Below are 16,956 nucleotides of genomic sequence, written 5' to 3' on the forward strand. Positions count from 1 at the left end.
CTCTGGGTGGACCTGAACTTGTAACTTTTTGGTTAAGCACCAAGAGTGTCAACCGCTTGCATTATCCAGGGACTCCATGAATGTGTTGAACCCTCACTATTATACAGCAGTCCTGGTGTGGCGCTGTGGGTTAATGCGCCAGACTGCAAAGCCATTTGAACAGCAAGATCGGCGGTTCAAGCTCACCAGCTGCTCCTTGGAAACCCTATACAAGGTCACTACGATGGCACTTCAAAACAACAACATTATTAGAATAAAGAGTGCTGGTGTGGTGCTGTGGGCTAATGCATCAGACTGCAAGGTTGTATGAACTGCAAGGTTGGTGGTTCAAGCTTACTAGCTGCTCCTTGGAAACTCTATACAGGATCAGAATTGACTCGATGGCACTTAACAACATTATTAGACTAAGGAGCTCTGGTAGTGTAGTGGTTATGAGTTGGACTGCTAACCTCAAGGCCAGCAGTTTGAAACTATCAGTGGCTCCGTGGGAGAAAGATGAGGCTTTCTGCCTCCCATAAAGATTAACAGCCTTGGAAACCCTATACAGATTCTCTATGGGTCAGAACCGACTCGGCAGCAGTTAACAACAATAAGAAACTCTGGTAGCGTAGTGCTTATGAGTTGGGCTGCTAACCTCAAAGTCAGCAGTTCGAAAGTACCAGCGGTTCTGCAGGAGAAAGATGAGGCTTTCTGCTCCCGTAAAGATTTACAGCCGCAGAAACCCTATGCAGGGTCGCCATGAGTCAAAACTGATTCTATGGCACACTGCAATCTGCCCACCATTATTAGGGTGGTATCCTTGTGGTATTGCGGATAATGTGGGACTGCAAGGTCGGTTTGAACTGCAAGGGTGGTGGCTCAAACTCAACAGCTGCTCCTCAGAAACCCTAGACAGGGTCGCTATGAGTCAGAACCAACTCGGCAGCACTTAACAATTATTAAGATAAGCACTGGACAGCTAACCACATGGTTGGCGGTTCAAACCTACCAGGCACTCTTTGGAAACCCTAATCAGGATTGCTATGAGTTGGAACCAACTCACCAACACTTAACAATTATTACCTGTTTTACAGAGGGGGCTATACTGAGCTTCAGACTCTTGCCTAAAGTCACATAGCTAGTAAAGAGCAGAGCTGGGATTTGAACTCAGGCAGCCAGGGCCACATCCATAATGCTCCACCTCTGGATCCTGTAGGTGCTCCCTCCCTTCCTGCCTCCTCTCCCCAGGCTCCGAGGGAGAAGTTCTGTGTAGAAGCTGAGATCCCAGGCTGGGGCCCGACTTTCTTCCTGGGCCTCTGGCTGAGACATTTGCTCTGCTTGACCAGAGACCTGATCCCAGCTAGACACCAAATGTACAGGGAGTCAGTGTAGGCGTGTGCATGTGTACCTGTGTATGTTTGTACACATGCATGTGTGCAGGTACGTGAAGATGCTTCTGTGTGTGTTGGTGCATGTGTGTACCTTCAAGTGTGTGTATGTGTGCCTGGGTCTGGGCACATGGTCACATGTATGGCTGGGTGCAGGGACGGTGGTGAGGTAGGGAAGCTCTGGTGGGGAGGGTGGCACCTGCCTCACCTTCGAAGAGGAAGGTCTCATTCCAGTGGGGGTTCAGATTCTTCCGCTTGACCTTGGTCTCCAGCTTGTGCTTCTTGTCTGGTAGCAGGTAGATCTTGACGAAGGGGTCGCTGGTGCCACTGAAGTCCTTGGCCGGCAGCTCCTGGGCCTTCATGATCTTCACAGTGAGCGTGGACTCCTGGAAGTTGTAGCCGACACTGAACTGGATCCGGCCTAGGTTCTCTCGACTGCAGCCCTCGTGGGCTTCATCCTCCTCCGAGCCAGGGGAGAGCTGGGGGTGGGGAGAGTCAGGGTGTTGAGGACAGTTTCCCCTTTCCCAAGGCCCCTACCAGGGCCAGTATGGTAGGGGACAGGCCTGAGCCTGAGGCCAGTCCAGCTGCCCAGAGCGACCCCCTCCCTCTGGTCCCCCACCCATGAGGATGCTGAGCCTAGGCCAGGCCAGACAGCCTGTCTCCTGAATGCTAGAGCAGTGTGCCCAGGCCTCCCCCGACCCCAAGCAACACCACAAGCTTCCTTCTCATTGGTGGGCCCTGGGGTTCCTGAGCTCTCCCACCTCCACCTTCCTGACCTGTGGGGCCCACTACGGACTGCACCAACACAAAACTGAAAAACACACGTTCACATCGCAAAAGACTATCCAGATTTGTCTTTGGAAAGTGACTCTGTGGGGTACCAAGGGTGATGTGATTTACAAAATGACAATGGCGTGTTTGGAGAGCAATGTCTAGTTGCATAAGACCATATCATCCAGGACACTTAAAAATCCTGTTCTCCAGACTCCACCCAAAGAGTTGGTTTAGGTGGGCTGGGTGGGGCCCAGCATCTGCATTGTTTAAAGAGCACCTTAGATGAATATAGTCACTACATGTGGCAGGGAAGACACACCTGCATTCAGTCCCCATCCCTGAAGGGGGTCCAGGACAGAGGGTGCAGTGGGTCTAGAATTCCTAACCCGATGTTGGAAACACAGAAGTGATAGGGTGGGGGTGGGTGGGTGGGTGAAGGGAGTCTCTGAGTGGGCAGTTAACACACTGAAAGGTTGGAGGTTGGAATCTACCCAGAGATACCTCAGAAGAAAGGCCTGGTGATCTCCAGCCATTGAGACCCCTGTGGAGCACAGCTCTACTCAGACACATATGGTGTCGCCATGAGTTGGAAATGGGGGTGGGGTCTCTCAGCCAAGTGTTCTCATGGAGAGCAGCTGGGGAGGTGCTGGAACCCTCCCCAGACCCAGTCATGGCGCCCACTTGGTGCAGGTGTCCTGTCTAAAGCATCTCAGAGAGTAGGGTGAGAGGAGGACTCGGCTCCAAGTGCACAGTGAAGGCAAAGTCTGCCGGCACCTTTGTATCGCCCACTCCCCATGGTCTGAAATACTAAGTGACCACCAGACAGTAAGAATGGACAGTGCACACCTACCGTGGATGAAGACTCACGTCACCTTCTTACTGAATCCTGACAACAGCCAGGCGAGGCGGTTATCATCACTCTCTAACTGACGAGACTGGCTCAGAGAGGTTAAGTCACTTTCCAAGGTTGCACAGCCAGTACAGACCCACTGAGACAGTAGCCCCACATCCCCAGGCAATGGGGAGACTCTCCCCCTCTCGAGCTTGCCCGGACTCACCCACCACAGGTGAGACTCAGACAAATCACACTAATCAAAGGAAGGGTCCCCTGTCACATGACTCCTGGTGGCGTTGTGGTTATATGATTGGCTGCTGACCGCACCAGCTGCTCCATGGGAGAAAGATGTGGCAGTCTGCTTCCGTAAATATTACAGCCCTGGCAGGCCTACAGGGTCACTATGAGTTGGAACCCACTGGAGAGCAGTGGGAATCCCGTGTCAGTTGGCTGCTGTGCTCAGGCCCTGCCCTGTGGTTTGGGCCTCACCGGCATGCCCTCATTTACTCCTTATAACAAGCCCAAGAGGCAGGTACAACCAGATTCCATTTGGATTTGGAGCACAGAGAGGTTGGGTGGCTTGCCCCAAACCACCTGTGACAAATAATGGCTGACTTGGGATTCAGGCCAGAACCCACTCTCTCTCCACCTGGCTCTCACACTCCTCCTGGGGTGTCAAAGAGAAATAGGGGGGCCTCTAGTACCTTTCTTTGACTGGATCAACAGTCCTGACAGCCCCTCTAAGACCCCTGAAGTGAACTTCAGTCCCGAGCCCACTGCCCCAGGGCTATCAGCTCATACCAGGCTCACTCCTTCAGAACCTGGTTCCTGAATCTGCTGACCGGGGGCCACAGACCTGCCTGTGGGGTCCCTTTCAGTCCTCTCCATAGTCTGGCCCTGCCTGCTGACCCTCCCTGTGACTGAGACCCTAAGACATGTAGGGTCTTCTCTGTAGGGTTCAGTGTCCGGTGAGTGAAGCCCAGCCGACCCAGCCCCATCTGAGGCTCCCTCTGGCCACCTGGTCAGTTGGGTATCACCTCAGCAGGGGGAAGTGGCTATATGTCTGTTTCAAGCCTTTCCTAGCACAGTCATAGCCCTGAGACCTAATTAACCAGCCGGGGCAGCTCCCTGATGCTGTCTCCATGGCAACATGACTGGCCAACCCCAGGGGAAATGCTGCCCCAGCCCCTGCTCCTGCAGAAGGCAGTATCAAAGAGTATCCAAGTGGCCCCTACACTGGGGCAACAGCTCTGACATGCCTGACTCTCAGTCTGACCAGCTGTGGGTGCCCAACTTGTCCAGTAATCCCAGCTTCTGACAACCAGAGAGAGGCCTGGGGCCCTCAGGGTTTGGGTGAGGTCACAGTGAACCCATTTTATCATCACTATCCTGGGACAGTGCCCTGGGTGGGGCAGCTACTTGCTCCCCACCTCCTCCTCTGAGTATGTGAGAGGGAAGGAGAAAGAGAGATTGTGCCTGTAGGTCCTTCTTCAGTTTGCAGCTGCCAGCCCCTCCCTAAGGGCTACAAGGTGCAGGCAAGCTGGCTGAGAAGGGGCCAGTCCTTCTGGGAACCTGGCTACTTGGAAGCTCTAACCAATTAGGAGTTTGCAGAGCGGCCAGGTGGGTGTCCTTCCATCCAAGGCCAACCACATGGGTAGGGGGAGATGGGAAGAAGGTGGTGGAGGGTTAGGCTCACAGGGGCCTGTGGCATGGGGAAGGCAGGCAGGCTGGAGGGAGACAAGATCTGGGATAGGAACCATCTCAGGTTCTACTCTGATCCCAAAGCAATGCAGAATTGAGACCCCCCCTCCCCCTAACTTTCCCCAAGGCTGCTGACTCAGGATCTGCATTTTAACCAATTCCCCAGATGATTCCAGTGCAAATGAAAATTTGAGATGCTCTGGGCTAGAAAAGGGCAGTGGTTATGGGTGACTAGAGCTGGCTGGAATGCTGTATGGCAGGAGAGTGGGGCCTCAGGGATGGTGGTGGCTTTGGGATTAGCTCTGTGGTAGCCGGAGAGGACTGAAGTCCAGGGAAAGGAAGTGACTTGCCCTAGGTCAAGTCCGGTTGAGCAGAGCAGCCTCCCAATCCTACACTTTCTGGAAGTCTTCTTGGGATTTCTGAGCTGGAAGACCTTTAACTGATTCCTGTTTGCCAATCTTTCACTTCCCAATCCCAGTGTCCTCTCCCTGTAGGGTTTGGGGAGGGAGGTGTTGATCCCCCCTTGAAATTTGGGACCCTAGGGCTCTTTGGGGACTCCTGGTGTGGCACTGTGGGTTAATGTGCTGGACTGCAAAGTCGTTTGAACTACAAGTTCTGTGGTTCAAGCTCACCAGCCGCTCCTTGGAAACCCTATACAGGGTAGCTATGCGTCAGAACCAACTTCATGGCACTTAACAACAACAACAACAGTGCTCTTTGGAGGAGTTCTGGTGTGGCGCTGAGGGTTAATGCACTGGACTGCAAAGTCGGTTTGAGCTGCAAGGTCAGTGGTTCAAGCTCACCAGCCGCTCCTCAGAAACAGGGTCGCTATGGGTCGGAACTGACTTGATAGTTTTAACAATAGGGCTCTTGGAAGGAGTTCTGGTAACATAGTGGTATGAGTCAGGCTGCTAACCCCAAGGTCAGCAGTTCGAAACTACAAGCAGTTCCGTGGGAGAAGGATGAGGCTTTCTGCTCCCATAAAGGTGTACAGCCTTGGAAACCCCATTCAGGGTGGCTATGAATTGGAACTGACTTCACAGCACATAACCACCACCACGAGGGTTCTCTGAAGTCCTGGTGTGGTGCTGTGGGTTAATGTGCTGGACTGCAAAGTCGGTTTGAGTTGCAAAGTTGGTGGTTCAAGCTTACCAGCCACTCCTCAGATACACTAAACAGGGTTGCTGTGGGTTGGAACCACTCGATGGCACTTTACAACAACAAAGGCTTTTCAGGGAGTCTTGCTGTGATGCTGCAAGGTCAGTTTGAACCGCAAGATTGGTGGTTCAAGTCCACCAGCTGCTCCTCGGAAATCCTATACAGGGTCACTATGGGTTGGAACAGATTTGACAGCACTTAACAACAAGGAGCTCTGGTAGCGTAGTGGTTACGGATCAGGCTGCGGACCTCAAGGTCAGCAGTTCGAAACTACCAGTGGTTCCGCGGGAGAAAGATGAGGCGTTCTGCTCCTGTAAAGATTTACAGCCTCGGAAACCCTGTACAGGGTTGCTATGAGTCGGAACTGACTCCACGGCACTTAACAACAACAACAACAACAACAACAACAACAAGGCGCTCTGGTAGCGTAGTGGTTACGAATCGGGCTGTGAACTGCAAGGTCAGCATATCGAAACTACCAGTTGTTCTGTGGGAGAAAGATGAGGCTTTCTGCTCCCGTAAAGATTTACAGCCTCGGAAACCCTGGACAGGGTCGCTATGGGTCAGAACCGACTCCACAGCACATAACAACAACAACAACACAACAAGGGCTCATTAGAAAGCAATGGTCATGACTCGTCCCTGCCATTAGGGGGCACCATGCAAAGAAGCCAACCTGTCTATCTTGGTAAAAAGGGGCCAGGACTAGGATCCCAAGAAGCAGGGGCCCCTGCTGGCCTGTTCTCTAGGGGCCCCAGCTGTCCACAGCAGTGGTTCCGGGAGGCCCCTAGTTTGGGGATACAAGACCTACTCAGCCAGGGGGTCCACCTCAGACCTCCACTCAAAGGGACGCCACTGTGAAGGAAGGGATAACTTCTGCCCTCAGTCCTCTGTCCACCAACCTTCCCTTCTAGGATCAGAAAAAAAATCTCACAGGAGTAGATTTTCCTAAATCCCTTAGAAATCCAGAGGAGTCTTGGTGGCACAGTGGTTAAGCACTTAACTGCTAACCACAAGGTCGGCGGTTTGGACCCTCAGCCTCTCGGTGAGAGACAGCTGTGGCAGTCTTTCCTTGGCCAACATTTACAACCTTCGAAAACCCTTGTAAACTCTGTCCTATAGGATCGCCTGAATGGCAAATGGTAACAGGTTTGGAATCCAGAAAGGAGTTGAAGGAGGATGGGCATTCTTTTTCTCACTGACAGATGAGAAAACTGAGGCATGGAGAGGCTATCTCAGCGAAAGAGCTGGGGAAGAGCCCAAGTCACAGGTACTGAACAGTCCTTATGGGTTTCCCTTCCTGTGTGGACTGACTCCATCCGAACACTTCTCACCCGTGCCCACCCCCACCCCACCCTTCTCACCATGAGCATCTCGCTGGTGAGGGAGTTGACGAGGTCTGAGACAGAGGAGCGTGGCTCGGTGCGACGGTCAGACTCATCGTGGGGTGTCTGGCCCGGCACGGGGGCTGTGTTCACTGCTTTCCCGCCTGTGGGCAACCTGGGGATGGGGGAGTTGGATGAGCAAGGATTGGCAGGTGGGTGTGGGCTGGACACCATGGGCCTGTTTGCAGCAGGTCTATCTCTGAGGACCTGCAGGCAGGCAGAGTGGCACGCTGGTCCACCGAAAACCTGGCTTCCCATGGAGACTGGTACTCTATCCCTGTCCTCCTTGCAGCTCAGATCCCCTTACCTCTGTCCTGGGACCTGGGTTCATTGCTCTCAGATGCTCCCTCCTGTTCCTCCCCAGAAACTCCCCCACCCTCCAGCCATTATCTTGGCCTGGAGGTCTCTGAGCATGCCTTCCACACCAGGTCTGCTCCCTGGACCCACTGCCCAGGCCTCTCTGCATCGTCACCCTCTGTAAACGTTCCCAGCCTGTGTCTCAGAGCTCACCACCTGTGTTTGCTTGGGCTCAGCGACAGAACGTCTGCCCTTCCCTGCAGGCGGACTGCGGACTCAAGACCAGGATCTACACAGCCCTGTCCGGGAGAAAGCTCCTGGTGACAGAGCCCTTCTGTCACTTTACTCCACTGTCACCACCTGACACATGTGACCACTGAGCTCTTAAACTGTGGTGAGTGTGACGGAGAACTGATTTTTACTTCAGTTCATTTAAAAACTGCCTCGTGGTGGGTAGAGAGTATCTACAGCCCTGACCTCCTTCCAGCCCCGACCCTTCTAAAAGGCACTCTGTGGCTACAGCCTCTGCCCGATCTCTTCCAGGGGCTGAGGAAGATGGGGCACATATTAGGTCCTGTCTACATCCGGTTCCATGTGGTTCCTGGGAAGCTTCGCTCTGGCTCAGGGCCTGGCTGGTGAGTCTGGACTCTTTCAGCCCAGGCTCAGGAAGGGGGAACCAGAGCCCTGCCCAGGACCAGGCTGGAACATCCCATGAGGAGGAGGGGGTGGGGTAGGCAGGAGGAGACAGGGGACTGGCAGCATGAGGTTAGACTTGAAGAGCTGTGGGACAGCCACAGACTGAAACAGACACACGGGCTGGACAGGAGCCACGGCCTCTGGGCTACACCAGCCACCAGTCCACAGCCGGCCATGACAGGCAGACAGACAGACATGCATGAGTAGATGCCAGGGCCTGGAGGGGAGACATCAGAATCCAGCAGCAGGTTGCACACACACACACACACACACACACACACACACACACACAAACATGGCACACATGCAAGCATGAGACTCCCAAGGGAACAGGGGTACCAGAGCAGCCAGGCGGGTGACCAGAAGAGCTGTGACAGCCCCCACAGTGACAGCCCCCTTACATCCTGGGAGCAAACATATTTTGGGGAAACCCTGGCATGCCAAGGTTTGCATTTAAATTGGGACCCACTGAAACAGAAAAAGTAGGAAGCGGTTTTTGGGGGCAGACACTCCAGCAGCATCAGACGCCTCCACACACCTGCTGTGGAGACCTGGCCCGGCCTTGGCAACTTGGAAATGCCCCCAGCCCTCCCAGGGCCACGCCGGGGCATGGCTGCATGTCCACAGCAGCGCACACCCGGATGTACAAACACACATACACACACACACACACGTGTACATGTGCTCACGCAGACAGGCACGGGGAGGAAGAGGAGACTGAAATAGCTGAAGAGGTAAAGTCAGATTAATAATAGAGCAGGAGAGGAGCGCGCAAAATTGGCTGCTGAAAGTATGAGGACGTCGGAGTGATTCTGGCCACATCACAGCATCAGCGCAGCTGCAAAGCAGCCTGGGAAAGATGGTCAGCACCACGGAAGCTGTCAGAAGTCACAGGACAGAGAGGGACAGAGACGAAAGGCACAGAGAGGCAGAGGGAGAGGCCAAGGGCCCCGTCACCGGCCCAGGGACATCCCTGTGAGGAGCAGATGGAAGGAAGGAGAGAGAGGAGGACGAAGAAAGGGTTAGTAAGAGACGCATGATGAAGGCTGCTGGGCGGACAAGGGGTCAAGGAGGAGCCAGTTGGCCAAAAGGAGAGGCAGAGAGGAGGCAGGGAACACACATGGGGCAGAAGAAACATGGTGACTTCGGAGCAAGGAGAGCAATGGGGTGGGTGGCCTGGTCTCCGCCCTGCCCCTTACTAGGGTGGGGGTGGGCCACGGTGGAAACCATTTGGATCCCAAGAAGCAATGGCAAAGGGGAGGGTTGAGAGAGTGAGCCTGGAATGGGTGCAGGACAATGGGTGAGTGTGGAATGGGCACAACTGGCCATGGGAGCCAGGGCCTCCCTCCTGGGTCCTTGAAGTCTGATGTCGAGTCTGTGGTGAGGCCCAGGGGTGGTGGGTCCTGGATGGGACTTCAAGGCCACCGGGAATTCTAGTGACCCGCCCTCTCCCTGTTCACTTGCTGACACCAACCCCCACCCCACTTGGGACCTGAAATGACTGCTTCTCCTCATAGGTCCTCCTGTCTCCCAGAAGACCTTCCGGAGCCTGTTGCTAACAGGTCATGAGGGGGTGCAGATCTTCCCCAACAATCTAGGGTACATGTGACCAAAAGACTACCTGGGTGGAGAAGGGTGGGCCTGGACCAAGCAGGATAAGGGACCGCGGAGGGACAGCTGACCCAGCCCATCCCTCCCAGGTCCAGAGGCCTGGGGTCCTCAGGGTGGAGCTAATAGGAACCTTCAGGATGAGAGCACTCCATTCCGAATCCCCGGGTACCACAAGGGCCCTGAGGGAGGAGTTTCCAAGATGGGATGGGCATGAGCAGGTGTGAATGGCATGTGTCCACTCGGAAAGCCAGGTGAGGCGGGGCAGGCCCATAGCCTTCGCCTCCACACCCACCTTTCCCAGGAAGGATGGCGACAAGCTGATATCATGATCAGAAGGGATGGGTGTGTTAAAATATGGAGCGAGACCTAAGTGGCAAGGAGGTAAAAATAGGCTGTGGGTGAAAATGGAGCCAGTTAATTAACACATGGGTGATGCGAAATCTCGTTTCCAGCCTGCACCTGCTCCCTCACGCTTCACACCTTTCCCCTAGAGGGGCTCTGGTCCCCAGTAGCCTTTCAGAGGCCTCGAGCATCTCCTACTCCCTCTCCCTGTGGCCTGCCAGGAACCGTGGCTCCAGCAGTGCCCAGATGGGTTGAGGTGGCAAGTCCCCCCTCCTGCACATGGGCTCAGGGTTGATACCATCCCTGATGCTGAGGGAACTCACTGGCCCCTCTCCTGCCCTCCTCCCTGGGGCCTCTAGCCCTGCCCGCCATAGACAGGCAACTGTGCACTTGGCATGGAGGGACACCCAGTGGCAGCCTTGGCTAGCCCTTCCTAGCCTCTTCCCCAGTGTCAGGGTCACCCATCCACTCACAGAGCTGACAAGTGCCCAGCCTCAGGGCCTGTCTTCCTCATTAGAGTTTAGCATGTCAGAGCTGGAAGACAGCTACAGGGAGCACTTCGTAGGGGTTACCCTGTACAATGCCTTCACTTGTCAGAAGATGAGGCAGAAGCCCAGGAGGGACTGGGACTGGTCCAAGGTCCCAGGGCCCAAGCTAGAAGGCCAGGGTCCTGTCTGCCAGATCTCCTGTTTTACCTATATGGGTTTCCTAGTGAGCCTGGCCCAAGGAATGAGGCCTCCTCCTATTGCTAGGGCAGGGGTGGTGGTGGGAGAGGCAATGGCATGGTGTCACCCAGCCAAGAGCTACCTTGCCTTTGTAATGCCACCCAAGTTCTGGGACCTCTGACCTGTCCCCAAGACCTTTGTCATGCCACCCTAGTTCTGGGACCTCTGACCTGTCCCCAAGATCTTTGTCATGCCACCCTAGTTCTGGGACCTCTGACTTGTCCCCAAGACCTTTGTAATGCCACCCTAGTTCTGGGACCTCTGACCTGTCACCAAGATCTTTGTAATGCCACCCTAATTCTGAGACCTCTGGCCTGTCCCCAAGAGCAGAGCTCCAGTCCTTCCTTGGAGGGCTGCTTGGAACCATTTCCTGAATTTCTGATGTCCAAGGCCACAGAAGTAAATGCCAGTCCTCTGCTGGTCTCACAGGGCCCTGAGGGCCAGCCAGCAATGGGGTCACCAGGGATAGAAAGCCTGCTGGAGCCAGCCTCACCCTCCCATGTCCTCCTCTGGCCTCCTGGGCTCAGAGGCCACCTCTCTCTCTGGCCCTGTCGCCAGGCCTCCCCTGAGCCCCAGTGTTCTCTGCCTTCTGTCCCTCCCCACACGGGCTCCTCACCCTCACCCATTTGAAGCCCAGTCACACTCCTGCAGAGATGGGGGGGGGGCAACCACCATAAAGGGGCCTGCAGGCAAGAGGGAGGTTGAGGTGTTGTGGATGAGGGAGAACAGGCTTCGCCCCTCCCTGACATCCCCTCCACCCAGCAACCACCAGAGAAACAGGGATTTCGGGGTCGGAGATGGGGGCAGATGAAAAATGGAGGGGCTGCAGAAGAGAGCCAAGCAGGGAGATGGGGGCAGAAAAGGCTGGGCTTGCTCCGGGCCAGGGGCAGGCGTGCCCGGGGAGCAGGCTTGATCCAGAATGGTCCCAGGATGGCCACATGGCCTCAGACCCAAGGGGCACCACCACGGTGGATGTATGGGAAGGCACCAATTGGGGAGGGGACTTGTCTTCCTGGCGCCAGCATCCGCTGAAGTACTGCCACCTAGTCCAGCTGCTGGGCCGGTCAAGGGGGGTGGCCTGTCCACGCCTCCTCCTCTGCCGCCGCCGCCGCAGACCCTCGCCTGTGCGCGTACCTCTTGTCCCCCTGAGCGTTCTGGTTCAGCTGGGTTCCTGGGGTTTGCAGGTCAGGGATATTGGCAAAGTCATCCTGTTCCGAAAGCCCTAAGACCAAGGATAGCACCACCATCCGGCCTTCCCTGCCCGGGGCGGGCAGCCCAGCGGCCGGGGGTGCAGCGAGGAGGCCCCATGGGCGGGGGCAGGGGAAGGAGAGAGAGAGACAGAGACAGAGACAAAGAGAGAGAAGAAAAAAGCGTAAGAAACTGGCCCTGTGGAGAGAGAGTCACCCCTCAGCACTGTCAACAGGAGTAGAACAGAGTAGGGGGAGGTAGGGAGCTGGGGGTGTCTAGAGTCCAAGCTGTCTTGGGATGAGAGAGCAAGGTTCTTTGTAGAGAAATGGGGACTGCCCCAGGAGAGCTCTGGTATGGGGGTAGGAACTGGGGAAAGGGAGCCTAGGCCCTGGGACACCTCAGCTTTCCAAAGGCTGATTCAAGGTCAGAGGTCACAAGACTTGGGCCATTGGGAGGAAAGGTTAGGGCTTGGCAGGCAGGTTGGGGCTCTCAAAAGGTTCAAAATCCAATGGGTGCTGTCTCTGTGCTTATAGAGGGCCCTCAGAAAGTTAGTTTTGGGGTAGAAGCCAGACAGAAGTCCTAGATGCGAGGGTCTCTGGCTACATAGCCCATCAGAGGAGAACGGAAGTATCTCTGGCAAACAGCCCTCAGAGGTGTCCCTGTCACCATCAGGGGCCTTATTCTATGTGCCCCCCCTTCCTGGAGATCCAAGCAATAACCATGAAGATTTGGGGGTCCCATTTGGGGACCTTTCTTTGGAGATATAGTCTAGAAGACACTGAACAGCAAAGGTGAGGAGAGCGAAACTGCAGGTCATGCAGGTAGGAAAAAGTCTTGGTAAGAGGACAGGTAGCCGGAGTCTGCAGGGAAGACGGCGTGGAGAGGCTGGAGACGCAGGTCATGGAGAAGTGAGAGTCTCTTGGAGTGGACACATGGTCCGAAGTCGAAGCATGGCATACTCAAAAGACACTAGGCAACTGCCCTGGAGCTTTGCAGGGTCACCTGCATATTCCAGGGAGAGAAGGAAGCGCTGATGGTCTGCTGCCCCTCAAAATCATCTAACATCATGGGCATTTTCTGGGTGCTTTATAGAATCCATGCAGTGCTGGGTCTTTGGAAGAAACAAGGCAGAGGTATTCACAGATGGGGCAGGTATGGAAGCATCAAAGCCCAAGAGGAAGAAGATAAGACCACCAGGCCATTTCTGAGGGGAGGGGATCCTGGGTCAGGAATTCTGCCAGCAAATCAACCTTCAGAAGGCAACGTTTAGAGGATGAGCTCAGTCTAGTGACTTCCCACAGAGGTTGTTGAAAAGAGGCTTGCACAGGTGAGAGCAACATCTTGAGAAGCGGGATGGGGAAATGGCAGGTGCCGGTGGGTGGGAGCAGACCAGAGGAGGCAGCCACGTGGTTGGCCTTCTTTGTCTGTTGCCCGGGGCACAGTGGTTCCAGGCTGACATTCAAATTGGCATCCAACTTCGGGGAAACAAATCCTTCCTTCCTTCAGGACAAACCCTCCTTTTCTTTGTTTCCTGCCCACCGGTACTCATTGGTAAAATTCCATTTGGCTGCTTGGGAGCTAGTTGAGCTGGGGGAAGGCGAACCCAACAAAAACAACATGTTTTTCCCCGGTTAATGCATTTCTCAGATACTCCTTTTGCTCTTCTTGAAAAAACAAAGCAGCTCCTCTGCATAAATAGCCAATTTGTCATTCTCTCCAGCACTGAGAACCTCAAGGACCAGAATGAGGGGCCCGAGGAGCAGAGAAGTGGGAAGAGTCACCCCCCTAAACAGGAAGAATATCACTCTCCCAACATGAGGCAGTTGGCATCTGATTCTCTACCTGGCCCACCAATGTTTGGGGGCTCCAAAGCTTGGGCAGCTAACCTGGAAGGCAAGGAGCTCACAAACAGCTTGCTGTTTGTTATTTTGTATGGGCCCCAAGCTAAGAATGGTGTTACATGTTAAAAAAAAGACAAAGAACATGTGATGGAGTCACATGTGCCCCACAAAGCCTCAGACTCACTGCTGTCAGGTTGATTCCAACTCAGAGTGACCTTTCAGGACAGAGGAGAACTGGGAGAGGATAGCCTCATCTTTCTCTTGAGGAGTCGCTGGGCTCCTTTAGAATATTACCTGGCCTTTTACAGAAAACTCTGGCTGATCTCTGCTGGAAGGCACATGGATAGAAGATGGGGGTCATGGGGGGTGCTCTAGGTGGGGAGAAGACTTTGTGGAGAGTCAGGTGGGCGGGGAAGGGTGCTGGAACACAACTGTTCATTCTATCCTGGTTGGCTGGGAGGCAAGGAAGAGTAGGGTAAGACGGAGCCTGTATAAGACACAGCCCTGCCTGTATCTCAGGTGACAGCTGCAGGAAGGGCCATCCAAAGTCCAGGAGGAGAGGGGTGCAGGGCCCTTGCTGGACCTTCACTGTGCTCAGGCCTCAGCAGAACCACCTCCCCACATTCTTCTGCAACCACAGCATCTGCATGGCATCCGTCCGGAACAAACATCACCTGGGAGCCAGGAGGTTCTGCTGGACATCTTGTCTCTTACAGGGCTTGGCTGGGTTGGAGCCGTCATTGGGTAGGCTGCCCAGGTATGTCAGGGAGCATCACATAGGACATGTCTGTCCAGCTGGACCTAGGAAACTCCTTTTCCATAAAGGCTCCCATCCAGGAGTCCCAATCCCCTTGGGCCTGGGAGCTTTGGCTGGGGTCTCAGTCACGGGCAGGATGTTCCCAGGGACACACTTGTCTTGGGCATCCCCAAGTCTTATCGGTGAGCTGTCCCTGACATTGGGTTCCTCTTCCTCTCCCCTTTCTCCTCTGAGAAGCCTGTCCTGCTGAGTGAAAAGTCCTCCAGGGAAGAACTCCAAGGCTGGAAGGAAGCTCAGTTAGGCTTCGGCCTTGGAAGACAGTCACCCAGATGCCTTGGATTCATTTGGAGAGTGGGTACAGATGCCCAGGGGTCCCGATAAGGGAGAGGTTACATGGGCTCCTACAGTGAGGGTGAAGGCAAGGTGGGGGGAAATGGCTAGGGGCGTGGTTCTGGTTAACTATGGCATCACAGCGAGACCTGCACACACCAAAAAAGGCTGTGGTTTAGAAACTGCCTTTCCTAAAGTTTTGGGGAGACCCCCAAGTTTGTCCTCAGGGGTGGTTTATCACAGCAGGTTGCTGGAGGACAGGCAGATACACAAGGTCATGGAGGTGGAGGACACAGGACTTGGGGAATGAGAGGGAGGGAAGGTGGGTCAGGAAGGGTAGCAGAGTCAGGTTACAGGGAAGGAGTATGTCAGAGCTGAGGGCCTGCCGGCCAGCCGGAAAATAGACAGACAGATGGAGTGAAGAAGACCGGGTTTGGATGGGAAAGGGGAGGAGAGAGAGGTCGCCAGAGCAGAAGGCCAGGCTGGGAGGAGTGGGAAACCTCAGCAGCTGTGTACACTGGCTTCCAGGAGACCTTCTCTGCTCCGTGAGGCATTGAGGCAGGGCGGATGGGGAGCGATGCCTGGGATCCTCACAGGGAATGACTCAGATTCTAATCCTTGCATGAGGGGCAGAAGCCTCCAAAGGTAGGGAGAGGGCAGCCGAGTAGGCTTGGTTCTCCTGCAGGAGCCTGGCTGGAGAGCTCCTGAGAGGAGGTGTGGGGAAGGAGGTTGGATAGGGAGTGGGGCCGGCCGCTCCAGGGGAGGACTTACAGGAAGGACTTCATGTCCAAGCCTCGGTTTCGTATCTGCCCCACCACGTGGTCCCAGCTGCCTGGGTTGGAGCGGCTGCGGCCACCCGCCGCCCGGTACTTGGAGCCGGCCGAGGCGCCTTGCCGAGCCTGGCCCCGGCCATAGGCCCGGGGGTTGGGGCCCGAGGCCGAGGCCACGTGGGCCTGCAGCTGACCCAGGCTCTGGCTGGTGGTGGGTTGGCTGGGCTGCCGGCCCCGCTGCTGCTGGCTCAGCGGTTGCTGCAGGCTCTGCTGCCGCATCAGGGTGCGGGGTCGCTGGCATTTCGGCTCTCCCGTGGAGCTGGGGATAGACTCAAGGGTAGTGGCCGTGGACAGGGTGGAGTCCTCGAAACTTGGGGCAGGTGGAGGAGAGGAGAGAAAGGAGAAGCTGGTGAAGGGATTGCAGTGGAGGAGAAAGATGCCAAGGGCCAGCGCGAGGAGGCCCCCGTGCAGGGCTTGCTCAGCCGGGCCTCGCCAGGCCTCCATCATCGGGGTGGTCGCTGCTGCCGCTGCCGCCACTGCTTCACCAAGGAGACCACCACGCCCATGCAACCCCCCTCCAGACTCTAGGTGGGCCTGCCTGTCTTCCTCTGGCCCTGGCTCAGCTAGTCCCCATCACCTCCTGGTGGGCTGCCCGCTAGGCTGGTGTGAGCAGGCAGGTTGCGCTGTGTGGTGAAGGCGGGTCCTGGGGGGGTCCCCCGGTGCTGCCTGTCATCTTGGATTGGGAGGGTGGAGAGAGTCTCCCCCTCCCACTGCCTTGCTGGGGGACACTGGAGCGTCTGGCTCCATGTTCTAAGTGTCACAGTCTTTAGAGACAGAGGAAATCCAGGCCAGCGCTGAGATGGCCTAATAAAGCACACGCAGTGGGGCTGGGGAGGTGCATTGTAGAACTCAGACTTGGAGACAGATCTTTGCTTTACTTCTGAGGGTCAGTGTGTCCAAGGCCCCCAGCACACTTTCTTCACTGGGTGGGAAAATTGCTGTCTTCATGGGATGGAGTAAGGACCAAGAGCAGATGGGGTGGGAGCCCCCAGAACCATCATCACCAAGGTTCTGATGGAGAGTGAGGTGACTGTCCTGCCCTTCCTACGTACTTGAGGCTCCAGCGGCACTGCAGTAGGCAGAGACAGATAAGAACTAGGACACAGCCTGACACAGTAG

General features: G+C 55.5%; 1 protein-coding gene across 1 annotated transcript in view; it reads right to left on the reverse strand.

Annotated features, from left to right (window-relative positions):
- The window catches only part of SYT7 (synaptotagmin VII), a 70,998-nt gene that overhangs the window by 14,284 nt on the left and 39,758 nt on the right, over positions 1–16,956 (reverse strand). The window contains exons 4-5 of the mRNA XM_006874999.1: positions 7,200–7,335; positions 1,576–1,846 (exon numbers count right to left, since the gene is read on the reverse strand). Coding sequence (XP_006875061.1) covers positions 1,576–1,846; positions 7,200–7,335 — 407 coding nt within the window. The remainder of the gene's footprint in view (positions 1–1,575; positions 1,847–7,199; positions 7,336–16,956) is intronic.

This window comes from Chrysochloris asiatica, unplaced genomic scaffold (assembly GCF_000296735.1).
Source record: "Chrysochloris asiatica unplaced genomic scaffold, ChrAsi1.0 scaffold00310, whole genome shotgun sequence".
Taxonomy (NCBI): Eukaryota; Metazoa; Chordata; class Mammalia; order Afrosoricida; family Chrysochloridae; genus Chrysochloris; species Chrysochloris asiatica.